This window comes from Chanodichthys erythropterus, chromosome 4 (assembly GCF_024489055.1).
Source record: "Chanodichthys erythropterus isolate Z2021 chromosome 4, ASM2448905v1, whole genome shotgun sequence".
NCBI lineage: Eukaryota > Metazoa > Chordata > Actinopteri > Cypriniformes > Xenocyprididae > Chanodichthys > Chanodichthys erythropterus.
This window is the reverse complement of record NC_090224.1, coordinates 7,398,533-7,425,560: the sequence shown is the minus strand read 5'-3', so window position 1 is coordinate 7,425,560 and position 27,028 is coordinate 7,398,533. Positions and strand designations below refer to the sequence as shown.

Below are 27,028 nucleotides of genomic sequence, written 5' to 3'. Positions count from 1 at the left end.
TTGCCCAGAACCTGTCCATACTGGCAGTTCGGTCTTATTAAACTTTCCTCTGCATGTGCTCAATAGTCCATGTCTTTACCTTGCGCTCCCTCACTTCTCTCTCCTCTCACTCCTCCTACAGCTCACAGCCTATTGAACACATTAGCACCTGTCACATCAGTCCAGCCAAGGTCATCGCTCCTTCTCTTCATTCTCCATCCGGCTGTTAAACACAGAGTCCCGGCGCTCTGCTCTTCAACAATGGAGAGCCTAAGTGAGCTTCAGAACCCTCTTCTAGATAAGAACAGCAAGCATATGGTTATGGCTGACTATGGTTATGGGGGCGACTTCCATAGCAACCAGTATCAGGAGAACATTATAAACTACTTTGTGACTGGTGGAGGAGGTGGAGGAGGAGGTGGCGGCGGAGGTGGGGTTGCGGTCACAGGAGGAAATGGCAAGGCTAAAGCCCAGCTACTGGATGCCACCTCGCTTCACCTGGCGGTGGAGGCCTTTTACAAGCCTAACTTCATCCTTTACAAGGACGACGTGAGCAGCAAGGGCAAGGATTACAAAAACGAGTGCTGCGAGACCACCTTCATGGAGAAGAAAGACAAGGACGTAGCGGTGGAGACCCCCAGTACGGAGGACCCGCAGGCTAAACTGCTGGACGAAAACGAGGTGAAAATCCAGACGGTGTCTTATGAGGTAGAAGAAGAGGAATATGTTGAATATGAGGTAAGTTTGCACTTAAAAAGTTTCTTTAAAGATGCTAAGCTAGAGCTGCATGATTCTGAATGAATTGAGAATCACAATTGTTTGTTTAAAATAGAGATCACAATTCCCCCACAAATCTGAACAGACAGCTAAAAAAATAACATGTAATAACTCTGACAAAATGTTAATTGCTGGAGTATATTTAAAAAATATAATATTGAATTAATTATTTTTTTTAAAAACCTGAGTGAATGATTCAATGACTCACTCATAGACTTAATTTGTTTCATTATTACTAGATGATTCAGCGTTTTCTAAACGAATCTCTTGAATGAATGATTCAAATACATTTTTAACAGTCACTTGGCATAACAATGTAATCGATAAAATCGTTATTTGAAGCATCAATTTACTTTCAAAACTTTATTTACACTATTTTGATAGCGCTCCCGTAGATATCAGTATTTTCATCTAAACTATCAACTTTTATCCCAGTACTTCTGGATAATTTGAATTATCCAGATCATAATTAATCATATTATGTTGTTGAAAAGGCTGAAGCTGTTTCATACCATCTGCTCTCTGTGTCAGCAGCAGCACAAACGTAGATTTGAATGTTTGCTGTGATCGTACTTGTCAAATGTTTAATAGACAAAGCCGAATCGTTGTCATGTAGGAATAAGATCGCGGGGGTGTTTGAATTGAAATCGCAATCTTTTAATGATTAATCATGCAGCTCTATACTGAGCTGAAGTTGTGTTGTTTTGTATGGCTAGATTAATTCATCAGGACCTTGACAGGTGGCCTTAAAGCATCGCAGCTCAATTCTCCCAGGGAACACCAGTTTCTAGATATAGCCTACACTACAATATAAGACCCTTTTTGGAAAGGCTTCACATTTCAAAAAGCTGTCCTCCAAAGGTTTAATTTTGTATTTGGAGGTTGAAATTGCTGTAAAACATCACTTTATGGTCCAGCAAAATCTGCTGGCTCTATTGGATCATGTGTGACAACTACCCCTTCAATTTCTCAGCAGATAGGCAAGGGCTAATGAGAGGGGTTGGGCAATGATCAGTGCTGCTGATAGGATGTAATGGTGCTGGATGGGGGTCTGTCACCCTTGAAGCTTATTGAGAGGAATATGTATTCAGGTCATGTCCAGGATTCTGGGCCTTTCAGCATCTCACAATGGATGTTGCTCCATGCTGGGCAGCACCGGTACTCGCTGCGGTTGTCTGATGATATTAAACTCATTCTCTGCATGTGGGGCTCTGGACCTCTGTGGCCCATACGATATGGTCTGTCTTCATTATATGTTCTGTGGCTTACAGTACATTAGAAAACACAAAAATTAATTTACTCCCAAAAATTTAAGTGACAGCCGAATATATCTGCATATCATTGGTGTGCAGTGTTGTTTTAAAATGAAGAGGAAAAGTCCTTAAATTCTTAAAGGTGCCCTAGAATTAAAAATTGAATTTACCTTGGCATAGTTGAATAACAAGAGTTCAGTACATGGAAATGACATACCGTGAGTCTCAAACACCATCGTTTCCTCCTTCTTTTATAAATCTCATTTGTTTAAAAAACCTCAGAAGAACGGACGAATCTCAATATAACACCGACTGTTACGTAACAGACGGGATCATTAATATGTACGCCCCCAATATTTGCATATGCCAGCTCATGTTCAAGGCATTACACAAGGGCAGGACGTCTGGATGTGCACAGCTGAATCATCAGATTAGGTAAGCAAGCAAGGACAATAGCGAAAAATGGCAGATGGAGCAATAATAACTGACATGATCCATGATATTTTTAGTGATATTTGTAAATTGTCTTTCTAAATGTTTCGTTAGCATGTTGCTAATGTACTGTTAAATGTGGTTAAAGTTACCATCGTTTCTTACTGTATTCACGGAGACAAGACTGTTGTTATTTTCATTTTTTAAACACTTGCAGTCTATATAATTCATAAACACTTCATTCTTTATAAATCTCTCCAACAGTGTGTAATGTTAGCTTTGCTTTAGCCACGGAGTACCATCAAACTCATTCAGAATCAAATGTAAACATCCAAATAAATACCATACTTACTTACTTGTTTTTGCTGTTTAAGGCAGTCGCGAGCTCGGGGGCGGGGAGCATGAGAATTTAAAGGGGCCACAGCCTGAATCGGCTCATATTTAATGATGCCCCAAAATAGGTAGTTAAAAAAATGAATTAAAAAACATCTATGGGGTATTTTGAGCTGAAACTTCACAGACACATTCAGGGGACACCTTAGACGTATATTACATATTTTGAAAACACGTTCTACGGCACCTTTAAATACATCTCAAATGTATTTAAAAAATAAATTTTATTTGTGAACTAATGTTCAGCTTTTCTTTTTAACAGTCAGCTTATTTTCAGCAATCATCAAGCTTGTACACACTGGTCACAGACACAAACACGATGATGTACCTTTAATTTCCCAAACTGATTGCACACTAAAAACCCCCACAGTCATCATGTTTTCAGGCCATTTCAAGTTTGATTTTGACATGACAAAGCAGTGACATCTAAGTGGCTTAGTTGTTTACTTACTTTTTAAATTAGTCTTCCCATTAATGCCATCATTGCTTCATTTAGGCCGATTCGAGAACGTGCACAAAATCAAGAGGTGGGATTTATCACATGAACCATTCATATCCAATAATAACCGATCATATAAAAATCATAGCGGGATGGAGGCATTGCCTCCTCTCATGTGACTTTCTCCCATTCATTCTCAATTACTACTAAACCCAGCACATGCTTTAGGGCAGTGGTCTCAAACTGCCGGCCTGCAGGCCATTTACGGCCCGCCCACCCACTCTACCCGGCCCGCAACTGATCTAAAAAATAAAACATAATCCGGCCCGCTAAATTATTATTATTATTATTATTATTATTCTCTAGTTGCTACTTTTCTGATATGCAAAGAAAAAGTCACTGCTCTAAGGGGGCATTTACATATCGCATCACATAAGCGGCCGCGCCGCATTCTCCTTCTTTCCAATGCGCTTTCGCTCCAGTGGCGTCTGTTGTTGCTATGCAACCATGAGCCGCGCTCTCAACCGCGTCGCTTCTATTATGAGCGTGCTTGCCTAAATTACAGTAAAAGCACTCAAATTTAAGTCACTAGCGCCGATTTAAACCGCCGAAACGCGTACGATGCAACCATTAAACGTTACCGATGCTCAAAAGGCATCTTGGACAAATGCGCTGCCAGGTGTCTGTCAAGAAACAGAAGAGTGTACAAATGTATTCAGGGATTGTATTTATTCAGTACAGTGTTGTTCAGTGCAAGATTTTAATGTCATTTAAGCTAACATAAAGTAAGGGAAAATACTTCCACTAAATGTTAAAAAGTAATAATGTATGTAACAATGAAAGATTTTTATTTTTTGGCAAAATAAAGTTGATATATATATAGCTCCAGTTTTTTTTTGTTTGTTTGTTTATTTCTGACCCCTCCACGCCACAAGTGTTGCTGGTTTTGTTTCTAAATTACTGATTTTTTTATTCCATGCACCTTGTTGGATGTGAGAAGTCGCACCAGACTATTTCAATTAATAGTATTATATTAGTAATATTATATTAGTTTATAAGTAGTATTATATTAGTAATAGTATTATATAATTATATTACACTCTGTAACAATGAGAGAGACACTGCTGTTTACATTTAGTATGGTAAATAAGATATTTATAGTATAGGTATAAAAATATTTTAGTAGGCCTAATGAAATTTGAAGTAAATGAGAAATAATGCAAAAGAAAGTAAATTTTCTGAAATGTTGCGCTTTCTTCCGCTTGAAGGTTAATATGGCCCTCCGGTGTCAATCACAGAAACGGCCCCCCGCCAATTTGAGTTTGAGACCCCTGCTATAGGGGGTCTGTTATAAGTCATTGGGAGCAGGGGAGACGCGGACTCCCATTGTAACTTCACCTGCGGGTGTTGCTGTTGGACAGTGTTACTTTATGTAAACGAGTGACTTTTACACTTTTTAATGTCACATTTTGTAATATTTGCATCGATTTATTTTTGCAATATCAATTATTTCCTCATCCAGTTTTGTTTTGTTTTTTTGTTTTTGAGGAGACACTGCCACCTCCCTTGCCTCCTTGTAGGAAACACCCCTGCTGCATATACTTAGGGCTGCCCCCTAATATTCTAATATTCGACTAATTGTTAGTCGACTAGAAAAGGCTTAGTCAACCAAAGATTTTTGGTCATACGAATACTATATCATTCAAAACTGTAAATCTTGTCTACTTCTATTTGTGTAAACTCACAATAACAAGAAAACGTTGTGTATTTGTAAAATAAAGAAAACAAACACGCTTTCTGCCATCTCAGTCTCTGTGAACTTGAGTGTGTCAAAAAAATTAACCACATTTAAGTGTATACTTGCCTCACAGACATGAGAAATATAATTATAGAAAGCTTGAAATGTCAAGCAATTGCCAACCAATTCAAGTGGAAAACAAATATTCTCAGATAATGAAATTCGTATGAAACGTTCATATCATTGAGTCCACTACTGTGGAGATGACAAGTCAGCATCGTCGAAAACACAGTAAACATTATCAATAAATTATTAAAATGTTTAGACTGTCTCCTTGCCATTTTTTCATGACACATTCATATTCATCGCTGTGGCAAGCTTTACGCTTGCATTTGAGCACTGATTAGGCCATGTATTATATACAGGCAATTAAATACTCATTATTATGATTTATATGGCTTTTTAATATACATGTGCGATTAGTCGCTTAAATGAACGACTACTAGTCGACTAGAAAAATCTTTAGTTGAGGGTAGCCCTACATATAATGTGAACAGAGCCAAAAAATAATATTAAAAACAAAAATGAATTGTTTTTAAATGCTACAAGTGAATATAGGCATCACAACATAATGTACAGAATGAAAAATGGATATTTATTTTTAGATCTGCTAAAGGTTACATTTACCAATGTATAATTTACCAGGGATTAATTCACTTTCAAATAAAATTTTCCCGATAATTTACTCATCCCCATGTCATCCAAGATGTCCATGTCCATCTTTCTTCAGTCAAAAAGAAATTAAGGTTTTTGATGAAAACATTCCAGGATTATTCTACTTATAGTGGACTTCAATGGCCTCCAAATGGTTGAAGGTCAAAATTACAGTTTCAGTGCAGCTTCCAAGGGCTTTAAATGATACCAGACAAGGAATAAGGGTCTTATCTAGCGAAACGATTGGTCATTTTCACCTTCCCTATTCAACTTACGGAAAAAATGGAATAGGGAAGGCGTAGGACATACAGCGTAAGCTTTTAGAAGAATATGAAAGTGCGGTTTTGGTGGAACCGCTTGGAAGGCGAACATTTGTTTATATAAAGCATATACATATACATTTTTTTTTTTAAATGACTGATCGTTTCGCTAGATAAGACCCTTATTCCTCTTCTGGTATCATTTAAAGCCCTTGGAAGCTGCACTGAAACTGTCATTTTGACCTTCAACTGTTTGGAGTCCATTGAACTCCAGGAGCAGGAGGAGAATTATCCTGGAATGTTTTCATCAAAAACCTTAATTTCTTTTCGACTGAAGAAAGAAAGACATGAACATCTTGGATGACGTGGGGGTGAGTAAATTATCAGGAATTTTTTATTTGAAAGTGGACTAATCCTTTAAGATATTCAAATGTAAAAATAAAAAAAGAAGAAATAAGCATGCAAAATTAAATATACAGCATCAACTGATGCTAGTAAATTTTCTTATACAGATTTTCCCTCAAAAAGCACAGATGTGAATGTAAATCAACAATCTGGGCATGAGTTATGTCAAGCAAAAGTCATTACAGTGAGCATGTATGAAATCAGAATGATTCATCTGAATGGCTAATGATTCATCAGGTTCACACAGTGTCTTATATCTGATAATAGGATATTCATGAGCATCCTTTGAGCGATACAGTGCATTAGTAACATCCCTGTGACATTGAGGCTTGTGTTTCTCATTTGTATTCTATAGCTTTAAGATCCCTCTGTTCTTCCTCTGTGGCAATGATAAAGTGAACTCGGGAGTTTGCCTCTAGAGACACCTCTGTCGTTCCCATTCTTTTTCTTTATTCTAGTGTTGTGAAATATATTTTGTGTGTAACAGAAAAGTGTGTGAACTGTGCCTGTGCCACTCTTGGAGAGTGCACACACACATCTTTCAGAGCTTCTTGTTTGAGGGGGGATTGACGGCAGATTTTGGTTGGCCGATCTCCTGTAGTGGAAAAGAGCCACTAATGGTCCTGTTTTTGTTTGGAAGTCACAGGATGTTATGAAAGCAGTATTTTATCTCCTTAAACCCGAATTTGATGGCTTTAAAGCCAATTTAGTTCTTTCTCCTAAGATTGAGTTGCCCGTTAGAAAGAATGCACAAAGGATGAATTATCCAGAAAGGATTAAAAAAGAAATCATTGCATTGCCTTGAATGGGGATGTGTCTAAATGTCTTAATTGTGATTTTAAGAGATTCTCTCAGTGGATAATAACTTAAGAATCCTTAATGAGCCTCCTTTAAATGACAAGATGATGATAATGATTATGTTGATGGAGATTTTCATGTTTATTATCCCTGTTGTTTTTTCATAAGCTAGACGTAAATGGTATAGGAGTCTTTATCTAAATGAATATCAATTTTTTTTATATTATACACATATGTTTCATACATTTTCTTACAAATGATGCTTAAATTAAATTTTAGTTTTTAAAAGAAACATGGAAGAGCCATATATACATCAGTACCAACTATAGTTTTAAACAAAAGGTGTTTTCGAATTTTAATTTCAACCATTTACCATTTATTGGCCATAACATGAAAATAATTGTCAGCTTATCAACTTGGGCAGAATTTTAATATTGGTTCAACCCAAGTTACTTTAATTGCATAGATTACTAAGCCACATGCTGAGAACAATGGAATGCTGTGATGAGAAATGTCACTCACATATAATAGAAATACAGAAATCTAATATTAAACTTCTGTCTGCCTTATACTGGGCAATATTTATTTAGATTTAATGATAAAAATAATATTAATTTATTTCCATCATTGGGTCTTTTTATTCCACATGTTTTTAATATGATCAATTGTAGATGCCCTAAGCTGGTTTGCTAACGATCTAACAGCTGGAATGCTCTTGGTGATTGGAAATCTGTAGCGTTGAACTTTACAGTTAATAATGTCATTTGTTTTCTTTCACTACCCATTTGATATCATCTGCCATCACACACCATCTGTGTTACTGTGCCATCAAATAAATAAATGTCTTTCAGCTGTTAATGCAGTCGATATATTTGGGCAGAGTTTTCAGAGAATATGCATGTGTCCAATTGGTCAAACTTCTAAAACATCCAATAAACAGTTTATCTCTAAAACTTGATCCCATGTGGTAAACAGAAGGAAAGTATTTCTCTTCCGAGAGCTGTTTACCACCAAGTACCACAGGGACATATTTCTGTCAGTTGTGGAGATGTAGTTTACTAGGCATAGAAAACTTTTACTTAGATGACTGACTGCAAAAGGAAAAAAAAGAAAAGAAAAAAAAGGCTTTTCTGTGTACAGTTGTCAGATACTGTCAAACTGTCTTAATTTCTCGCTTTGTCCCTTGCAAACAAACTCTCACAGCTGAAATGTGGCCTCACAAATATGTCCTTTATGACAGAAAGAAAGACGAATAAGTTCTTCAACCCCTAATCATATTCCGCTGATGCTTTGATGCACCTGCAGTTTCTTTCCAGCATGCCGGATGCAAGTCACAAGATGAATTTCAGGGCCATGTCAAAACATCAGCAGCCATTTTATATAAAGCTCCTAAAAGACACGCGATAAAGCACACTTCAGAGAGCAAGCTAAAATAAAAAGGCAAAAATTCCTTGCTAAATTAATTTCAAAAACATAATGTGAATATAACTTTGTGATTTCGAGATTTAGCTGGGGCAGCTAAGAGAATCTAAAATAAAAAAGCTAAAACAAATCAGCTAAAAAAAATCTTAAATAATAATAATAAATTCAAAAACTGCTATCAGTTATTTTTATTATATATAATACAATTATTTTAGATTTTTATAATATATTACATAATCTACCAAAATCATGTAAAAGATCAAAAATGTAAGATCACAACATAAAAATGTTTAATCTTTGGGTGAACTATCCCTTTAAGGGCTGCATCTGACACAAAATGTTTTGATTTACTGAAACCAACATGTTTCACTATGTGAAGAAAAAAAAAATCTGGCCATCATTAAAAGTCTGGTTGTACTGGCTGTACTCATGATTCCACAGCATCAGAGCCAAGCGCAACCATTACATTAAACAACTAATGGTGTTTCTCTTATGCTGCTCTGTAGCCTAAATGAAAAGCCCTGGCACCAGGCAATTAATTAGTCTTTAAATTATTAAGACCCACAGAACTCTGTCAACACTAACCCATTCTTAATCTCATTACTGCTACATTGTGGGCGAGAGGGTACGCCGAGTTCCCAGGTGATCAAAGGCTATTTACACAGACTGAAGATAAATGAGCTTGCCGTGTTTTCTACAGAAAATTAATTTATCATAACTGCTGATGGATAGGTTAGCAAGAGTAAACATCGCAAAATGTATTACTGTACTAATGTATCTCTGTTAGGAGGTTGCAAATATCAATTGCAATAGTTTATCCCTGGCTTCAATATCAAATTGAGCCCAAGTACCCATAAATTACTACTTTAGCCTTGAGCTTTTTAAAATAATATTCTTTTAGCTTTTTTCAACAAGCATTTGCCATCAAACATCAGGTAAAACAGTTGATTCTGAAACAGAAAAGTAATGCATCAGAAAATATGGTTTGCAAAAAAAATATGGCACATAATTATTATTCTTTTCACTATTTTCATGCACACATGTCATCCTGATTATGTGCTCAGTGATTGAGAATCCCATTGTGGTCCTTGAACACAGGTCATGCCATATGCAAGTGTGGATCTGGGGTCTATAAATCAGCCGGGCTTATTAACAGCTCAGTAAGTCAGTATTTTTTATTTGTCTGGCGTGTGCTAGACGTTAATCAAACCCCCTGATGAATTATATCCTCATGACCCGCTCCTGAAATGCTGCCAGCACCTGGCAGGACACAACTTAACTACTCTCTACCATGAGCCAACCGCTTATAATCTCTGAACAGTTCCATTAAAAATGTATGCGGTTGTTTTCAGCAATGCTATGACACCTGCCGGGACGATGACCTCCCGACGTTGTAGCTGATGCAGTTACTTGACCCTTTGTAGGAATATAATTGCCTCGGAGAGCTTTTCAACTGACAGCTCTTTTGTTCCATGACACCCACACACACACACACACACACACACCCTCCAGTTCCATCAGTTTACTGGTTGTTGTTTAGATCGCCTCATTCGCTTTCCATCCGCAACATCAAATTCCATTTGCACAGCTCTCCCTACAGCCTGCTCGAAGTCAGAACGATGTGGAGAGAGACTGCGGCAAAGGAAGAATTCATAAATCCTGTGCATTTGAAATGCAATTCGGAATAAAACTGCACAAGTTGCGTTTTGCTTTATGAAAGGACAAAAACCAAGCCTACACTAATTTAAGTTCAGTTTTGTGGCAAAACGTCTGGCCAAGATCGATCCACTTGGACAGGTGGAATGTCAGAACTCATGAAACAAAACTGAACAGAGTTTTGTTCATGGTTATCTAGTTAGTTTGAAATTAAATGTTTCAAACAAAATTCTTATGCCACAGGCTTAGCAAACTTTGGCAAATACAACAGTTTGCCTCAAGCGGACTTGGAAACAAATAATTAGGCAGCTCTCCGACATAACAGCCGCAAACAACAATGATCTAAATTCAAAAAGTTTAGAAAAGTGGGGATAAGTAACTAAATTGCCAAATTTGAAAGAATGAAATTTTATTGAAACTATACTTTAAAAAAAAAAAAAAAAAAAAAATTAATACTTTTGAGCTAGGATGCATTAAATTGATAAAAAGTGACAGTAAAGACATTTGTAACATATATAATATTTATATAACTTTCTATTTATTAAAGAATCCTGAAAAACATGTATCAGTTTCCACAATAATATTCTCTTCCTTTAACATTGATAACAATGTTTCTTTAGAGCCAAATCAACATATTAAAATGATTTCTGAAGGATCATGTGAAACTTAAAGCATTAGTTGACCCAAAAATGAAAATTCTGTCATAAATTACTCACCCTCAATATTGCAATTGACACAGCAGCCTCTTAAACATCTACAGACACTCTCGAGTCTCAGTTAAGCTCAATGTTAACTGTAATTAAAGCCTAAACAGGTCAAAGCCTACTTGTAAAATGTAAAATGAAGCAAACAAACAAACAGTGTCTTACTGACGTGATCTGACTGGAACTTTGTAGTTCATCCATGCTTTCTTAAAGGGTTAGTTCACCCATTACTCACCCTCATGTCGCTCTACACCCGTAAGACCTTCGCTCATCTTCAGAACACAAATTAAGATATTTTTGATAAAATCCGATGGCTCAGTGAGGCCTCCATTGACAGCAAGATAATTAACAGTTTCAGATGTCTAGAAAGCTACTAAAAACATATTTGAAACAGTACATGTGACTACAGTGGTTCAACCTTAATTTTATGAAGCGACGAGAATTTTTGTGCGCCAAAAAACAAAATAACGACTTTATTCAACAATATTTAGTGATGGCCAATTTCAAAACACTGCTTCATGAAGCTCACATGAACTGTTTTAAATGTGTTTTTAGTAGCTTTCTGGGGATCTGAAAGCGCTGTCAATGGAGGCCTCACTGAGCCATCAGATTTTATCAAAAAATATCTTAGTTTGTGTTCTGAAGATGAACAAAGGTCGTATGGATGTGGAACAACATGAGGGTGAGTAATTAATGACAGAATTTTCATTTTTTGGTGAACTAACCCTTTAAGGCTTTTAACATTTTTACTTTTAACATTAACAACATATTAAAATAGAGCACAATTGTAACAAAAACATTTAAAAAATCATACCTAACTCATGACTTTTGAACGGTAGTGTATAACAATAGAAAAAATCTGTACAAGTACAATAGGTTTCCTGTACCTTTAGTGTTCAGACCCTTAAAAACATTCAACCAATCAGATTAAAACTGTACGCTTCAGTCAATGCTTGCCATTTTTGTGTGCAATTTGCATCAGATGTTCAGTGAACAGACTTTGGGAGGTCTGTGTGTCATCTGAGGCTAATTTCAGTTTAACATGAAGCTATTATACTCCTATTGCATTGTGATGAAATCGTGTTGGATAGAGTAACTGGAATTTGGATAAATTTGATTAAGCAGCTAATCACAAATGTATATGGATTCAATTTCCTCTCTGCCAAAGCAGGGCACTCATCCAGAGCCTTCACACATGACACATACATAATAAGTTTGAAAGTGTTGACATCGATCACCTTGAAAAAGAGATGAAGTTCTATTAGCTGAGCGATGGATCGCAAAAGAACAGAAAAGACAGAAATGGGGAGAAGGACAGGTCTCATCGTGCTCATGCTGGGGGAGGCATTTTGGTAACATAAATTACACGCTTTCCTTCCTATGCCTCCTGCCACCCTGAAAGGATAAAACCATCCATTAATCTGTCATTACCTGTCGGGAAGCTGGCAGGCAGTGACAGCATCTGCCGTCACCCCCGCCCACCCTCTTTCAGGAGAGGCACCTGAGAAGTAGAAGCAGGGGTAGAGGTGGGCTTATCGGGGGCCAAGCTCTGGGTCTCTGGCTCTGGGGCTTAACCATTTGACACTGCTGGCAGATTACTCACATACAGCTTAGATCAGTAATAACATAATGCACAAATTTCATGCCTTTCAGCTGAATGTGGAGATGATGAGATTGTTTTTGGCTTATCTGTTTTTATTCCATTTTTTGGATAGTTCAATGCATTAGGCATTTGAATCCATGCAGGGTATTGACAGAAAGATGTTTGTACATTTTCTGTTGCAGAAGAAGCTTCCTACATTATTTTTAAACAAAAACATTATTGAAAAAATTCAGGTGCTGTCGGTTTGAATTTGTTAAGCATATGCAGATGCTATACAAGCTAAAAAAAAGTCACTAACAACCCCAATTCAGCACAAACACACCTAAATCTGGTAAAACAGGACTGTCTGCAACTTATTCAAATTTAATCACTATTAGAACAACAATAATTATTAAGTAATTAAGTAACCTGCTTCCGGAAAATACATCAGTCATACAGTGTGGTTTGTTACATGACAATCATGACACATCTTCATGGAAATAATAATATATAAAAATGCTAGGTGATCACTAACCCAAACCACCCCACTGGTCCACGATAGACACCTGCTTTCGAACACTCCCGTGTGTATCTGTGTAAGTGCTCGGTGAAGAGCATCACTGATGACTATTTACAATGTTTTTGAAGCGTTGATCACTGAAGCCAATCACAGACATATCTGATAAGCGCGTCAACACAATGGCCAATCCGAAGTGTTTTTAAGAATCCGCTCAACAGCGCTCAAAGCCTCATATTTTTAAAATTTCAGTACCAACCTGGTAGCGATGTCAGTACTTTTGATACGATAGTCGGTACCATGAAAACTCTAGTACTAATATATTGTGTATCCTCTAGTCACTATTATTTATTTTATACTGCAGAGATGGTGTACAGTTTTCGAAAAGAATGCCATATGGTGCATCCTCCAAAACCTGTAGCAGTAAAAAAAAAAAAAAAAAAACACCAGGAAATGTCAAATATGCACACATAAAAGCACTGCGAAAACAATGCATACAAACGGGCGCAGTTAATTTGTAACCCTGCATTGTTTCAGTTTAAAGCATCTAAACTGCTAGTCCACAGCACACAGCAGACCGGCTAACAAATGCCCAATGAAATATTTATATCCTCTTATGTAACATCAAGGTGTTCGGATATAAGGAATGAGAAAGAGTGTGACAATTCGTTAAATGGACTGAAATTTGCCAGGTTTCTTTGGCATTAACTACAAGGAATTGTCCATTTCTTCAGTTTTTGACACCCAAACAACAAAACCGTATTTTGGTTTTTGCCAAGAGATGTACTAGACCATATAGAGGAAAACATGACTATCCATGTGTACAAGCCACTTCACCCCCTCCTTACAGAGAAATCCAATCTAACATCTCATGTTATTTTATAGAGAGGTAGGCCTATTATTTTCACAGATAAAACCCCGGTGACAGAGCTATCCTTCACCGCTGATGATTGCAGCTTATTGCTGTGAATCAGTCCAGAAATATTTTCCTAACAGCTTTCCTCTTGGCACACTCTTCACCAGCCTGCGTTATTTTTAGTTACTCGAGTGAATCACTGGAATCAAAGGAGAGAACTGCCAAACAATGCAAAATTCATAAATTATTTGTTGCGCAGATTCAATACAAGGTGTCAATACAAGCCCTATGAATAGTATGTGATGCTTAATGTTCAATATCACAAATTTTTTTTTTTTTTTGACTTGTCTGTCCAAAAAAAAAAGAAAAAAAAAGAAAAAGAAAAATGTTTTTTCATAATTTTATGTACACTGCAGTTCAAAGGTTTTGGGCCAGTAAGATTTTTGTTGTTGTTTTTTCAAGAAATTAATGTTTTTATTCAGAAATGACTCCTTAAAATGATCAAAATGGACTTTTTACATTCTTACAAAAAATTATATTTCAAATAAATGCTGTTCTTTTGAACCGTCTTAGAATATTGAAAAAAAAAAAAAATCACTGTTTTCACTGAAATATTAAGCAGCACAACTGTTTTCAAAAATGATAATAATAAGAAATGTTTCTTGAGCATATTGGAATGATTTCTGAAGGATCATGTGACACTGAAGACTGGAGTACTGGCTTCTGAAATTTCAGCTTTAACATAACATGAATAAATTACATTTTAAAATATATTCAAATAGTCATTTTAAATGATAATAATATTTCTCGATATTACTTTGTATTATAATTTACATGAAATCCAGACCTTTAATCCAGACTTTAATTACATCACCTGTAAACAAACTGAAGTGATTTTAATGAATCTTCTCTCTCCCTTTAGACAGATTGCTCCAGTGACAGTGAGAGCGAGGACAACTTCATCGTCATCCCTCCTCGTGATCACCTAGGCCTTGCTATATTCTCCATGCTCTGTTGCTTCTGGCCTCTGGGCATTGCTGCTTTCTACTTTTCTCAGGGGGTAAGTGCAGAGCCCACCAACCAAATCCAGAGCCTAACCATTAAGCCTGCTAAAAATCTGCTATGACACAAGAGAAAGAAGAGATGAATTCTTGAACACTTTTTCATCTGTGCCCTCCAAACAAGCCTGTAGTCTCCTGAGAGAAAAGTGTTTGTGATCTCTATCAGTTCCCTTTAATAATACAGAACAGCTTCATTTTAAAACCCATAATACGAGCAAACAGCTCTGCTAACATGACTGCAAAAATGACCAGGCACTTCTCTAATCTAAATAGAGTAAACATGAAAGCACTGATCAGATGGGTGTGACTAGCAAGCACCTTGTGATGTGCTGTGATTTCAGTTCCAATTTCTCATCCAGCACAGAACACATCTATTTTCCTAGCTCAGAATGAGCCTTTTTATTCGTATCTATAGTTTAGTCTGTGGCAGACACGGGCAGAGTGAATTATTTTGTCAGGAGCTAAGTGAATTCTCCCAGAGTAATTATGATGATGGTGGTGTTGTTCAGAGAAGGTTCTCCAGAATGCAACTTCGGTGTGTGTGCGTGTGTGTGCGTGTGTGTGAATGTATGCGTGTGAGGAGGAGGATGGAAATGAGATCTGGTGAAAATACGAATGTTTTTGCCCTGTCTCCTTGCTGGGAATATTCCTCGGAGAACATCCTGAACGGATTTTCTCACCTTCCCCGCGGCATAGGGTTGAATGTTCATGAGGAGTGTCGCCAGCCATTTGCCTTACTCCTTCCTCTTAACATCCACCTCTGTCACACTCCTACAGACTGAGAAAATGACTTTGTCTTCATCTTATAACTAATTAAGCACTTTGAATTGTATAGGACTTTGAGGATAATAATATCAGTCTCAATATCAATATTAGTTATACAAAGGCCATGACACATACAGTAGCTGTTTACCATTCTATTCACAAGAAGCCTGTGGATGTAGAGCTGGGCGATATGACATGTATCTCAATATTCTTCAGCTTTTCAGTGGTATTCAGTCACAGATTTTATGTTCTTGCTCTAAAATTACTGAAAGACTTTAATTCAAAGGATCCATTATTCTCTACGAACTACATTACAATCAAAATGTAGTTAAAATTAATCAGTTTTTCATGTTTTATTTAAAAGCACCAATAAAACAATTCCATAGAAATAAAAGCAATATTTACCTTCATATGTTGTCCAAGTGCATTTTTGAGTGAGGAAACAAACACAACTGTATTAATCAATTAATTGAAACAGGCATCACAACAGTATAATGCACAGTAGAGTATGAAAAATGGATATTCACTTGAGATTTGCTTACATTTAACATTGTTATTAAATTATTAGTGTTTACTTAATTACAGAGGTGTAAAGAGTACCTGGAAATCATACTTAAGTACATGTACCTTACGGTAAAAATGACTCCATTACAAGTTACAAATGACCAATTTCAATACCATTTGAGTAAGTCTTAAGAGTATCTGATTTTAACACTACTTAAGTATTTTACTCATACTGAATGTAGGCTCAAAGATGCACTAGTCCTCAACACCCAATAAACATGCCAGTGGAAAAACAAGAAAGTTTATTTGTGAGGAGTAGGGTTGGGTATCGGTTGGGTTTTATCCGATACCAGTACCTACTCGGTATTTTTTAAACGGTTCCGGTGCTTAAACGGTTCTTGAACCGGTACTTAAGAAAACAAAACCACACACACTTTGTTAAAAAATAATACCCTTTTATTTACAGGGCCAAACTGGACACAATATTAACTTAAATCTTTAAACAAGTAACATGGTAATAATAAATAAACCAATATAAAATTAAAATTCACATTTACATAATATCACATAAAACAATATTGTATCAAACAAAATAATAATACTGGAGATTAATAGATTACAACCAGGGCAATCTAATCTCCATTTTCTCTTCCTAATGACCTGAACTGAACAGTGCAACAACTTAAATAATAGAATATAAACAAATAAAACACAAATATAGAACAAGATACTCACAACAGTATTGCACATTTAAAGAAGCTTTTGTGACTGGTGATGAGAACACTTTACATCAGTTTTTAACAATTCTTCTGCAGGAATATCACCATATTGGCCTTCTCTGGCAATATACGGCATCTTTCCTGACTTATAGCATGTCCAGCACAGGAGAAAACCCTCTCAGAGGGGGTTGATGAGGCCTTCATACACAAGTACACCTCTGATAGTTATGATCAACATTTTGTCTTTGCATATTATGACTTTTACTTTAAGCAGAGAAATATCTGACAATGAGCATGCAGAAAAATTTAACACAGTATAGCCTCATATAAAGTGTTGAACTTTGTTAAAACATTTTACACACGCTGTTGAATGGCAACGGTGTTTGCTATGCTAGCCTACTTGATATGCAAGATCTGCAGCTGGCATTAAATTACTGACTTACCCGTAGAGGAACGGCTGCTGTTATCATCATCTGCGTTGTCCATCGCCACACTGGCAGGGCTGGGACTCTCTTCAATTTGTCTGGCGGCGAGGCCAACACTAGTTGCTGATGTTGTTGACATGCTTGGCTCTGCGTCTAGTAGGTTGTCAAACACGGTGCTTTGTTCGGCTTTTAAGTACACTCTATGTGTCGCCATATGTTTCATTAAATTTGAAGTGTTACCTCCCTTGCATGATATTGCTTTATGGCATTTGTTGCATGTCGCAGAGTCTGCATTATTACACGTAAAATGCAGTCAAACCTTGGAGTGAACCTAATGATTAATGAACCTCTTCATTAATCCTCTCGCTATCAGTTCAACAAGTGTGCCGAGTAGCGGCACTGACGTCACGCAAGTTGACGCCGGAACACCAGGGGGCGGTAAAAAAAAAAATCAGCACCGAAATTTTCTTTCTTATTCGGTCTCGTTACTACCGTTTACGTCGGAACTGGTTCCCTATTGGCACCGCGTTTTGGTACCCAACCCTAGTGAGGAGAACAATCACATTTATTTAAGTCGAAATAAATCTGAACACCTCAATATTGCAATCGACACAGCAGCCTCTTAAACATCTACAGACACTCTCGAGTCTCAGTTAAGCTCAATGTTAACTGTAATTAAAGCCTAAACAGGTCAAAGCCTACTTGTAAAATGTAAAATGAAGCAAACAAACAAACAGTGTCTTACTGACGTGATCTGACTGGAACTTTGTAGTTCATCCATGCTTTCTTAAAGGGTTAGTTCACCCATTACTCACCCTCATGTCGCTCTACACCTGTAAGACCGTCGTTAATCTTCGGAACACAAATTAAGATATTTTTGATAAAGTCTGATGGCTCAATGAGGCATCCACTGACAGCAAGATGATTAACATAATTAAGATGCCCAGAAAGCTACTAATAACAAATAACGACGTTATTCAACAATACCTAGTGATGGCCGATTTCGGACTATCGCGTATCAAACTGCCAAAGTCACGTGATTTCAGTAAATGAGGCTTTGTTACATCATAAGTGTTTCGAAATTTCAATGGTTCACCACTGGGGAGCGTGACTTTGGCAGTTTGATACACGGTCCAAACCACTGATTCAAAACAAAAGATTCGTAAAGCTTCAAAAGAGCTTGTGTTCAAATGCTCCACTCTCTACAAAGATATAAACGCTGCTGTAAATTTATGAAGATTTAGCAGATGAAAGATGTAGCCATCTTTGATATTACTTTGGTCACTGTCGCTTTGGCTACTGGTAAGAGAATATGGGCTTGACTGCCGTTGCACATCCACACAGACATTATTCGAGACGCTACTGTAAGTTGCTGTACGGGACATTTCAAGACTCACTCCTGTAAGTAAATGCGCTTGTCAATCCTAAAAACTGACAGTGTGAATGTAGCCTGTGTTTTTCCACAATCTGGCACTTCGTCTTGTAATCCTCAGAGGAATCTCTATCATTTTGTTCCTGGAGTAATCCTGTGTTTGTGTCTGTTTCATATTTACTACTACATGACATACACAAATCGTTTGCCGGGGCTACAGAGGCAATGATGTAGAAATAGGCGTTGATCTTCTTCTGCAGAGGCTTCTGCTGAGTCTTTCGCCACACTATGATGTAATAATGTGACAAAATCTGAAAATAGTTGTTTTCTGAGCTTGGCTTCAATAAAAGGTGTTTTTAGACTAAAGAGAAAGTTTTGAATTCTGAAACTTACAGGATATTTTTAATAGTTCAATGACCGCTTATATGTCAAACAATCAAGAAAACATTGATTTCTCAATTCATGACCCCTTACAGGAAATGTTTGTATAAGAAGATATATCTTCAAATTAACAAAAAAAAACAAAACAAACCTGTTAACATGGCAACTCTGCTGGTGCACCAGCACTGGTGTGTCCAAACAACCCATTATTGACTGTCACAAAGCGTAGGAGTGAAAATCAATAGTGTTTTCCCTGAACAACGGGGTCAGATGCAGTGACAAAGAGAGCAAGAAGCCTCCCACAACGACAGCCATGTGTGACGGGCATCTCTTTCCACTTTCTCATAAGGATACTAAAATAGACACCAGATTCCAAAGGGTCATGACACAATCACATAAAGCGACTGTTCAAAGCATGTTTGCTTGCTTACACATAGCGGACACCACACTGTGGGGAAATAGAATGTTGTGCATAATAGAGTCGGTTGCACGTTCTATAAAAATTCACCCTGTTAAATTCATCCAGCCCTTGAGCCATGTTCTTGGTAAATGAGAATCATAGTAGGACTTAATTATTCATTTGAACTAGGAAATGGATTGATTAAACTATTACACATGGGGCTCTATAGGGCTCACTATTAAAGAAATTAAGGCAGTGTGATGTTCGCTTTTTCAGTCTAATAGCTCTCATCACAGCGTACTTCCAGCATGGGGCTGTATGGAAAGTGAAACATTAGACAAGGCCATTCATTGGCATTTCAAGTCACTTCTTTAAAATGCTCAGGGGGTAATAGTATAAGATTAGGTGTTTTTCTCTACAAAGCCACTGTGATATTTGTTGAGAGAATTGCAACAGCTGCATCATGAGCAAAATGTATTTTCTTAAGATCTATATGTATTTTCTTAATGCCTGTGTAATGCCGGCTACCGCTTTCCCTCGTATCTATGTTGCATGACTGAAACCTCATTGTGTTTTATAGGAAGGTTTACAAGGTGAGACCAACATGACAAATGACAAATTATTACAAAAACAATATAGAGTGTTCCCAGTCGAGAAAAAAAAACAGATCTTTAAAGAAATAAGTATATAAACTGTACAACTGCTGTGTGAATTGAGAATATTTGCTGAAGCTGTTCCTAACTTTTTTAAAGGAAATTTATAGTTGTTTAACACATGAAATGGTCACTCATCTAGGTAACACTATATAACAATTTTTTTTTAAATTTGTATTATTTTGATGCAAAATTTTTAAAAGATATTATACATGATTTTGAGACAAAACAAAAATAGAAAGAAAAATTTATGAATAGCAATTAAGGCTAGACAATATAGATCTTTTTTAGCCTTCAGATATTCTGAGACGCATTAAAAGGGTGATTATTTTTCAGTGGCAGTTTCCTTATCAGCATGGCATCACTATGAAAACAAATTTAGACTATAACCATCTTTACTCTATTCGTGGATCGTTTCTGATATTTTCCAAATGCATCGCAAATCGATTCTGAGTTTAGTTTTTAACAGCAGATGGTACTCTAGGCTATTTTTTTAACTGCATGCTCAAACGCTCATGAAGAAGACCGCTCATGCGTTCGGCTGAGTCTGACAATGTATTTGAACCTCAGGATGCTTTTATGATGTGAGATTAATGTAAACACCCTTGTAATTCACTTCAACCTTTTCAACGTTTATGAATGATTATTTTATAGAAGGTTCAACTGGTATGTAAGGATTTGTTTCTTCTATCTGCTGTTGAAACCTAAGCTCAGAATCGATTCGAGAGAGAATCGCGATACATACGGAAAATATCAGAATCGATCCAGAATCATTTCTCGATTTGCGATGCATCAATGTATTGTCCCACCCTTAACAGAGAGTACAGTTTATCGCACATTTAAATGTTGACTATTGACTTTCATGGACAAACATTTGAAACAAGACCAACTGACAGATTAAAAGGTGCTAATTCTTTCCTTCAAAAACAAAGACTATACAAAAGGCAGAAAAACAAAAACTTAAATGTCTTTCTTCATCTTTTATTTCCTGTCAGATAAACATGACTTTTTATGGCCTTCATCTTTTTAAATGTGAATTGAAGACTTTTCAATTCTTTTTAAGGATCTGCAGACACCATGCCCCCTGAACGTGTCCAGAATTTTATTTTCTGTTCTAGATGCATTCAGCACATCAGAAATGTGGCCATCCACATTTCTACCTAAAAGGTTGCTTGAATTTTTTATATATTTGAAAAGGTACCTTGTGACACCGCCCTGCAAAGTGGGTTGAATGGATTTTTAAAATGTCATGTGACTAAGGGTAAGATGACGATGTGCGTTAGAACATATCTTATATTCCATATAGCCCTCAGCATCATCAAGAAAGCACCATATAGTTCAATGTAATTTATCCTTGAATTGAAAACAGGTCAGTGTATCCATTGATCTTGTTCTTTCTCACCATTCCCTTTCTTTGTTCCAGACCAGCAAAGCCGTGACTAAGGGAGACTTCCCATTGGCTAGCATTGCATCTAGACGAGCCTTGTTCTTGGCCGCCCTCTCCATCACCATTGGGACGGGGGTCTACGTGGGCGTGGTGGTGGCCCTCATCGCGTATCTGTCCAAACCAGGCCACATTTAGCACAGTCATGAGAGGACTACAGAACTCCATGATACTACACAGCCGCCTCTGAACGTCTTTTTCCAAATGTCTCATTCTCATCCCTCCCCGTGGACTGCCTGTCCGCCCAAATCAGAGAAAGGGATGAACCAAAAGAGGATGAACCAGAAGAACTGGGGACATATCACCTCAGTCATAATATATAAATGTAAGCTTCACTGCGTCACACCACACTGGATAAAACTTAACTAAGTCTGAGAGCAGTTAAGGTGAAGAACATAAACTACAGACAAATAAGCAGTCCAATTAAACGAACCCGAAGGGAAGATATTCCCATAAAGACACCCGTAAGGATCAAAAGGGACTACGAGCCCTTGGATTTGTTTTTCCCTTTCCAACTGTGCTTCATTTGGAACCTGAAAGAGAAGAAGTCAAGCCACTCTCAGTGTTTCTCTCTCATTACTTAGTCCGGTAAACCCCATATGTGCGTGTGGCCCAATTACACCAGCACTGCTGAATACACCAACTGCAGTCTGTGAGCTCTGTTAAAAAGGATAGAATGTTGTCCACCCTATTTAGGAAAAATAACACAGCTTTGTATGTTATAATAAGCAAATGTGGAGTTCATACACAAACCTAAATGCTCATGATCATGATACAAAACTACAGGACAAAAAAATAGCCATCAAAGACGTTCCACCACTATGAAATTCATCTGTGAAATTCAGCACACCTTATACACAACCTCCATGTCGTTCCCACTACTTTAGGGCTCAATGCTTTGTACTGTAAATACTTTGTCTTTTGTTTTATCCAAAGTCAAAATCTAATTTTGACCCAACGAAGGCTGCAAGGTTTATGTGTCTGAAGAAGACACGGATGAAAAACAAGGAAAGCAAACATTTATTTTATATCGGTAAGGATTTGCTTGACTTTAACAAATTCTCTTTTACTCCCAGATGTCTGAACTGAATATAAATGAAACAACTGTACATGTGGATGATATGGCGATGTGTCCTCTTATCCCCCAAATGCATCACTTAATGTTCCTTATGATTGGAAAAATTCAGAGTTGGTAAAACTCAAGACAGATTTTTAAAAATGTACAATAAATACAATATACTTTCCTCAAATCCTAAAATGGATGTTTGAACAAAGAGGCAGGTTTTGTTTTCAGGTGAAAGGGCCTCAGATTGAATCGATTAATAATGTATTGGATGTCTGTAAGCTCACGGGCATGACAACGAACACACAGGGGATGTTGAGTTAAAGGTCGACTGGTCTATTTCAACAACAATGGAGCCTGAATCTGGTGTAGTCATCCACATAAGAACTTCAAAACATGAAGACAATGGGTTCCCCGCTGGCTAGGTAGTGATTCGAGGCTTGTTTTGAATTCCTATGATATAGAACTTGGAAGCTGGTAGGAATGAAATTGGCCTCATTTTGAAGTATATTAGCCAATTATGCATAACCTCCTAATTACTTCCCATGGTGATTTAAAATACTCAATAGTATTGAAGTATTCTAAGTTTTCACATTTGCAGTGTTACGCCTTTCAGGGGCCGGACTGACAAAACATTCCTAAGTATAAAAATCAGGTGCTATTTTCTTTTGTTAAAGGGATAGTTCACCCAAAAATGAAAATTCTGTCATCATTTACTCACCCTCAAGTTCCAAACCTGTATGAATTTCTTTCCTTTTCTGAACACAAAATAAATTATTATTAAGAATGCTGGTAACCAAACATTTGATGGACCCCCATGACTTCCATAGTTTTATTCCCCCCATACTATGGCAATCAATGGGATCCATCAACTGTAAATCATTGTAAGTAACTTCTCAAGGATAACCTCCAACCTCCAACCTCCATTACATAAGGCAACCTCATGAACATGATAGTACATTAAAGCACATTCTAATAAACTTCTTATGAACCTTCTTGACTTTTTACTCGAGTTCTGCCCCAAAACATAATAGCTGACATTATAACACTCAAAGGTTTCAGATGCTTTTTGAATTCTGCAGAAACTAATTCACAGGGACTTGAAGGTGTATGGAGAATGGTTCATTGTGAAAAGAGCAAACTGGTAAAGGTCATGCTATACAGCATGCTTTGTCTTCATGTTAAAGTGTGAGTACATGAGAAAGTACTGAGGAACAAGGAACAACTTTGACTTGGACTTCTGTTCTGAAGAAGCCTGGAGTTATGCATTATTGTTATAGTTATACTGATGAATGTGTAAAAAGTGTTACCAGATACAAATAATTGAAAATATATTATCTCAAATAAAAGTCAAAGAGAATAGGAATTTTTTTTTTACAAGAGGACAAGTTTCTATTGGTGTGGCGCTTTTGTTAAGGTTAGCAGATTTACTCATTGCCAGCATTGTAACAACATTTGTCAGAATGAATTTACTAAATCACCATGCTTTTATTAGACAAGAATGAGCTAAAATGAAAAACGAGGGTACGGTTGAAGATTTTACAGTTTATTCACTGTTCATATCTGTGCCATAGGAACTAATTACCCTTAATGCTCAGTATATGGCACCAAAATGAGATTTCACTCTGAAATTAAGCGCCTGATAATAAAAAATAAATTGTCATAGCAGAACTTTTGTAGGTTTTTATGCAAACACGCCACCCTACATTCACATACTTGAAATAGTATGTAGCAGAATGCACAACAGGGAAGAATGATGCCTGGATGGCTAAACACAAACCTCTGCTGCTTTCTCAGAGCCTATATGATGCACAGCACACACTCAAGACCCTGCTGGTTATGTTGCGGTCTTTAGCAAATGCATTTCCACTGCAACCAACAGAGCGTTGAAAGCCAACATGGGACACTTGCAGTCTCTCAGCGCAGGTCATGCATTAGTCATACCTGACATTTACGGTTCACAATTAGCTTCCCATAATGGCTTTTTCCGAGGAAGTGTCTAGTCTCCAGAGCATAGCTGGAAATAGCAAAACATAATTGTTTTTACAAATAACACTCTATGCTACTTTGCAGCCACTGAAGCTTGACCAAGCAAATCTTTGCTATTTTGAAGTGTAGCAAAAATAAAACTACAAACGAGGGTATAACACGAGCAAAAACTAAAATTGGCTGTAATGAAATTGGATTTCACTTTCCGTCAAGGTCTCAGCTGAAATTAACATGGTATCAAGCCGCTTTTCCTCATGTGTTTGCGTCATTAATTTCTAAATGAACAGTGTCAGTGTCTGCCCTCCCTTGATTGTGTATCAGCCTGGTCCTTTTTTTCCCCCATTTTGCATTTCCATAGTGACTAGTCCTTTTCTGACGTTCATTTTACGCCAGTGCTCGCAGTGTTTTGCTGTTAGTGTTTTGTTAATATTGTGATACTTGAGTTTTTTTCATTCATGATTAGAATGTGCTTGTGAGACAGTGACGATGTAAATACTGCAAATAAAAGACAAGATGCAGCGTTATAAAATAAATAATTTGACACAAAATGATCTTGTATCTATTACTGCAAACGTTGGATGTGTTTTCGACTCTTGGGAAAATATGATACACTGTGGTCCTCATGTGTGAATCTCTCTTGTCAGGAACAAAACGCTAGTCAGACTAAACAGACAGATGAGTCATTTTCGAGCATAGCAGAGGTGTGTGTATGGGGGTGTAATTGTGGAGCTTCACGCTTCCCCCACCCCCCTTATTATCCATATATCAACACCTACAAAATCCTTTAGAGGAAATAAAAGAGGAATGTTGATATATTTGATGTATCTGTAATTTGGTTTCATATATATTAGCTACTTAAATGCATTGGTAACAATTGTATGCAAAGACAACAAAGTCAGTCTGACACAAATCACTTGTGGTTTTGTAGGCAATACAGCAACATTCATTTACAAAGTTGGATGAATTGATTATTAAATGAATCGTCCGCTTCAAGAGCTGTATCATCTATAGACTACACGCAGGGACGCATTTCATTGTTTGATTACAAATGCAATCAGCCAAACAGGAGCCGTTACGACAAATGGGATTACTTTAGAGCATTCATGATAAGATGCTGCTGGAGCAAAACATTTTTTGAAGAAAGTCTTCAATACATTTTTATATATTACATTTATTATGTTGGAAGCGAAAGTGAAATCAGTGTCATTGATCTACATCATTAGTCCTCATACCTGATACGTCAGCTCTCACAACACTACACCAGATGTCTTTTGTTTCCCATTTACACCTGGTATTAATATCTATCTGCAACAGAGCTTGGCACAACACAGCTGACATGCACTCTCCACTATCTGGGACATCAAATCCATCTTCTGAAGAGGAACCGGAAATGAATTGCATTATTCTTGTTGTAGAAGATTTTTATCACTTATTGCTTCAGCAGCACGTGCAACAAAAAACAAAAGTAAATATATGCAAGATTAGTTGTAAGATGTTTGTTTGTTAGGCTACTGCTCATCTGCCTAAGTATGGGCATGTGTAACCATTGCGGCACAATATATTATATACATATATAACATACATTATATGATATATAACATACATTATATGATATATTATACAATATATTATATATTATATATATTATATATATTAACATATATATATATTAGGGGTGTGACGAGACAGGTATCTCACGAGACGAGACTCGAGACTGAGTTCATGAGACAAGACCAAACAAGATTTTTACACACTATTTTTAAAAAATCCTCAATGGCGAAATACATGACTAGAAAAAATATTCTGCAGGTGTATTTGAAATGTTTTAACTAATCATCTTGTAATGAATGTCATTTCAGTTCTACTTTCTGAGTATGAAATATCATATGCAGTAAAAGACAACAATAATCAAGCACTGTAAAAGGTTTTGCTACTAACTCAACTAACTTCTCTTCTGTATGATTTCAGTCTCTTCAGATCTTACTGTACATGATTTATGAGCTTCTACAACTTTTGACCTCCTAACTGAACTCCTTTCCACAAACTGATCATAGAAATAAAAACAGTATAAATAAAAATGTTAACACTTTACAATAAGGTCTCATTTATTAACATTAATGTATTAACCAACATCAATTAACAATGAGCAATATTTGCTACAGTATTTATTCATCTTTGTTTATGTTAATAAAAATAGTCATTCATTGTTAGTTCATGATAGTTCACGGTGCTAATGTTAACAAATGAAACCTTATTGTTTGTGCTTGATAAGATTAAGAGAAAACTGTTATTCGTTTTCATGGTAACACTTTACAATAAGTGCAACC

The 27,028-nt window shown here is 36.8% G+C and overlaps 1 protein-coding gene across 1 annotated transcript; it reads left to right on the top strand.

Annotated features, from left to right (window-relative positions):
• Positions 1 to 240: 240 nt before the first annotated feature.
• Positions 241 to 21,787, top strand: syndig1l (synapse differentiation inducing 1-like). Its single transcript, XM_067383027.1, has 3 exons — positions 241 to 717; positions 14,848 to 14,985; positions 21,629 to 21,787. Exons 1-3 carry the CDS (start codon positions 241 to 243, stop codon positions 21,785 to 21,787), a joined length of 774 nt encoding a protein of 257 aa, XP_067239128.1.
• The last annotated feature ends 5,241 nt before the right edge of the window (positions 21,788 to 27,028 follow it).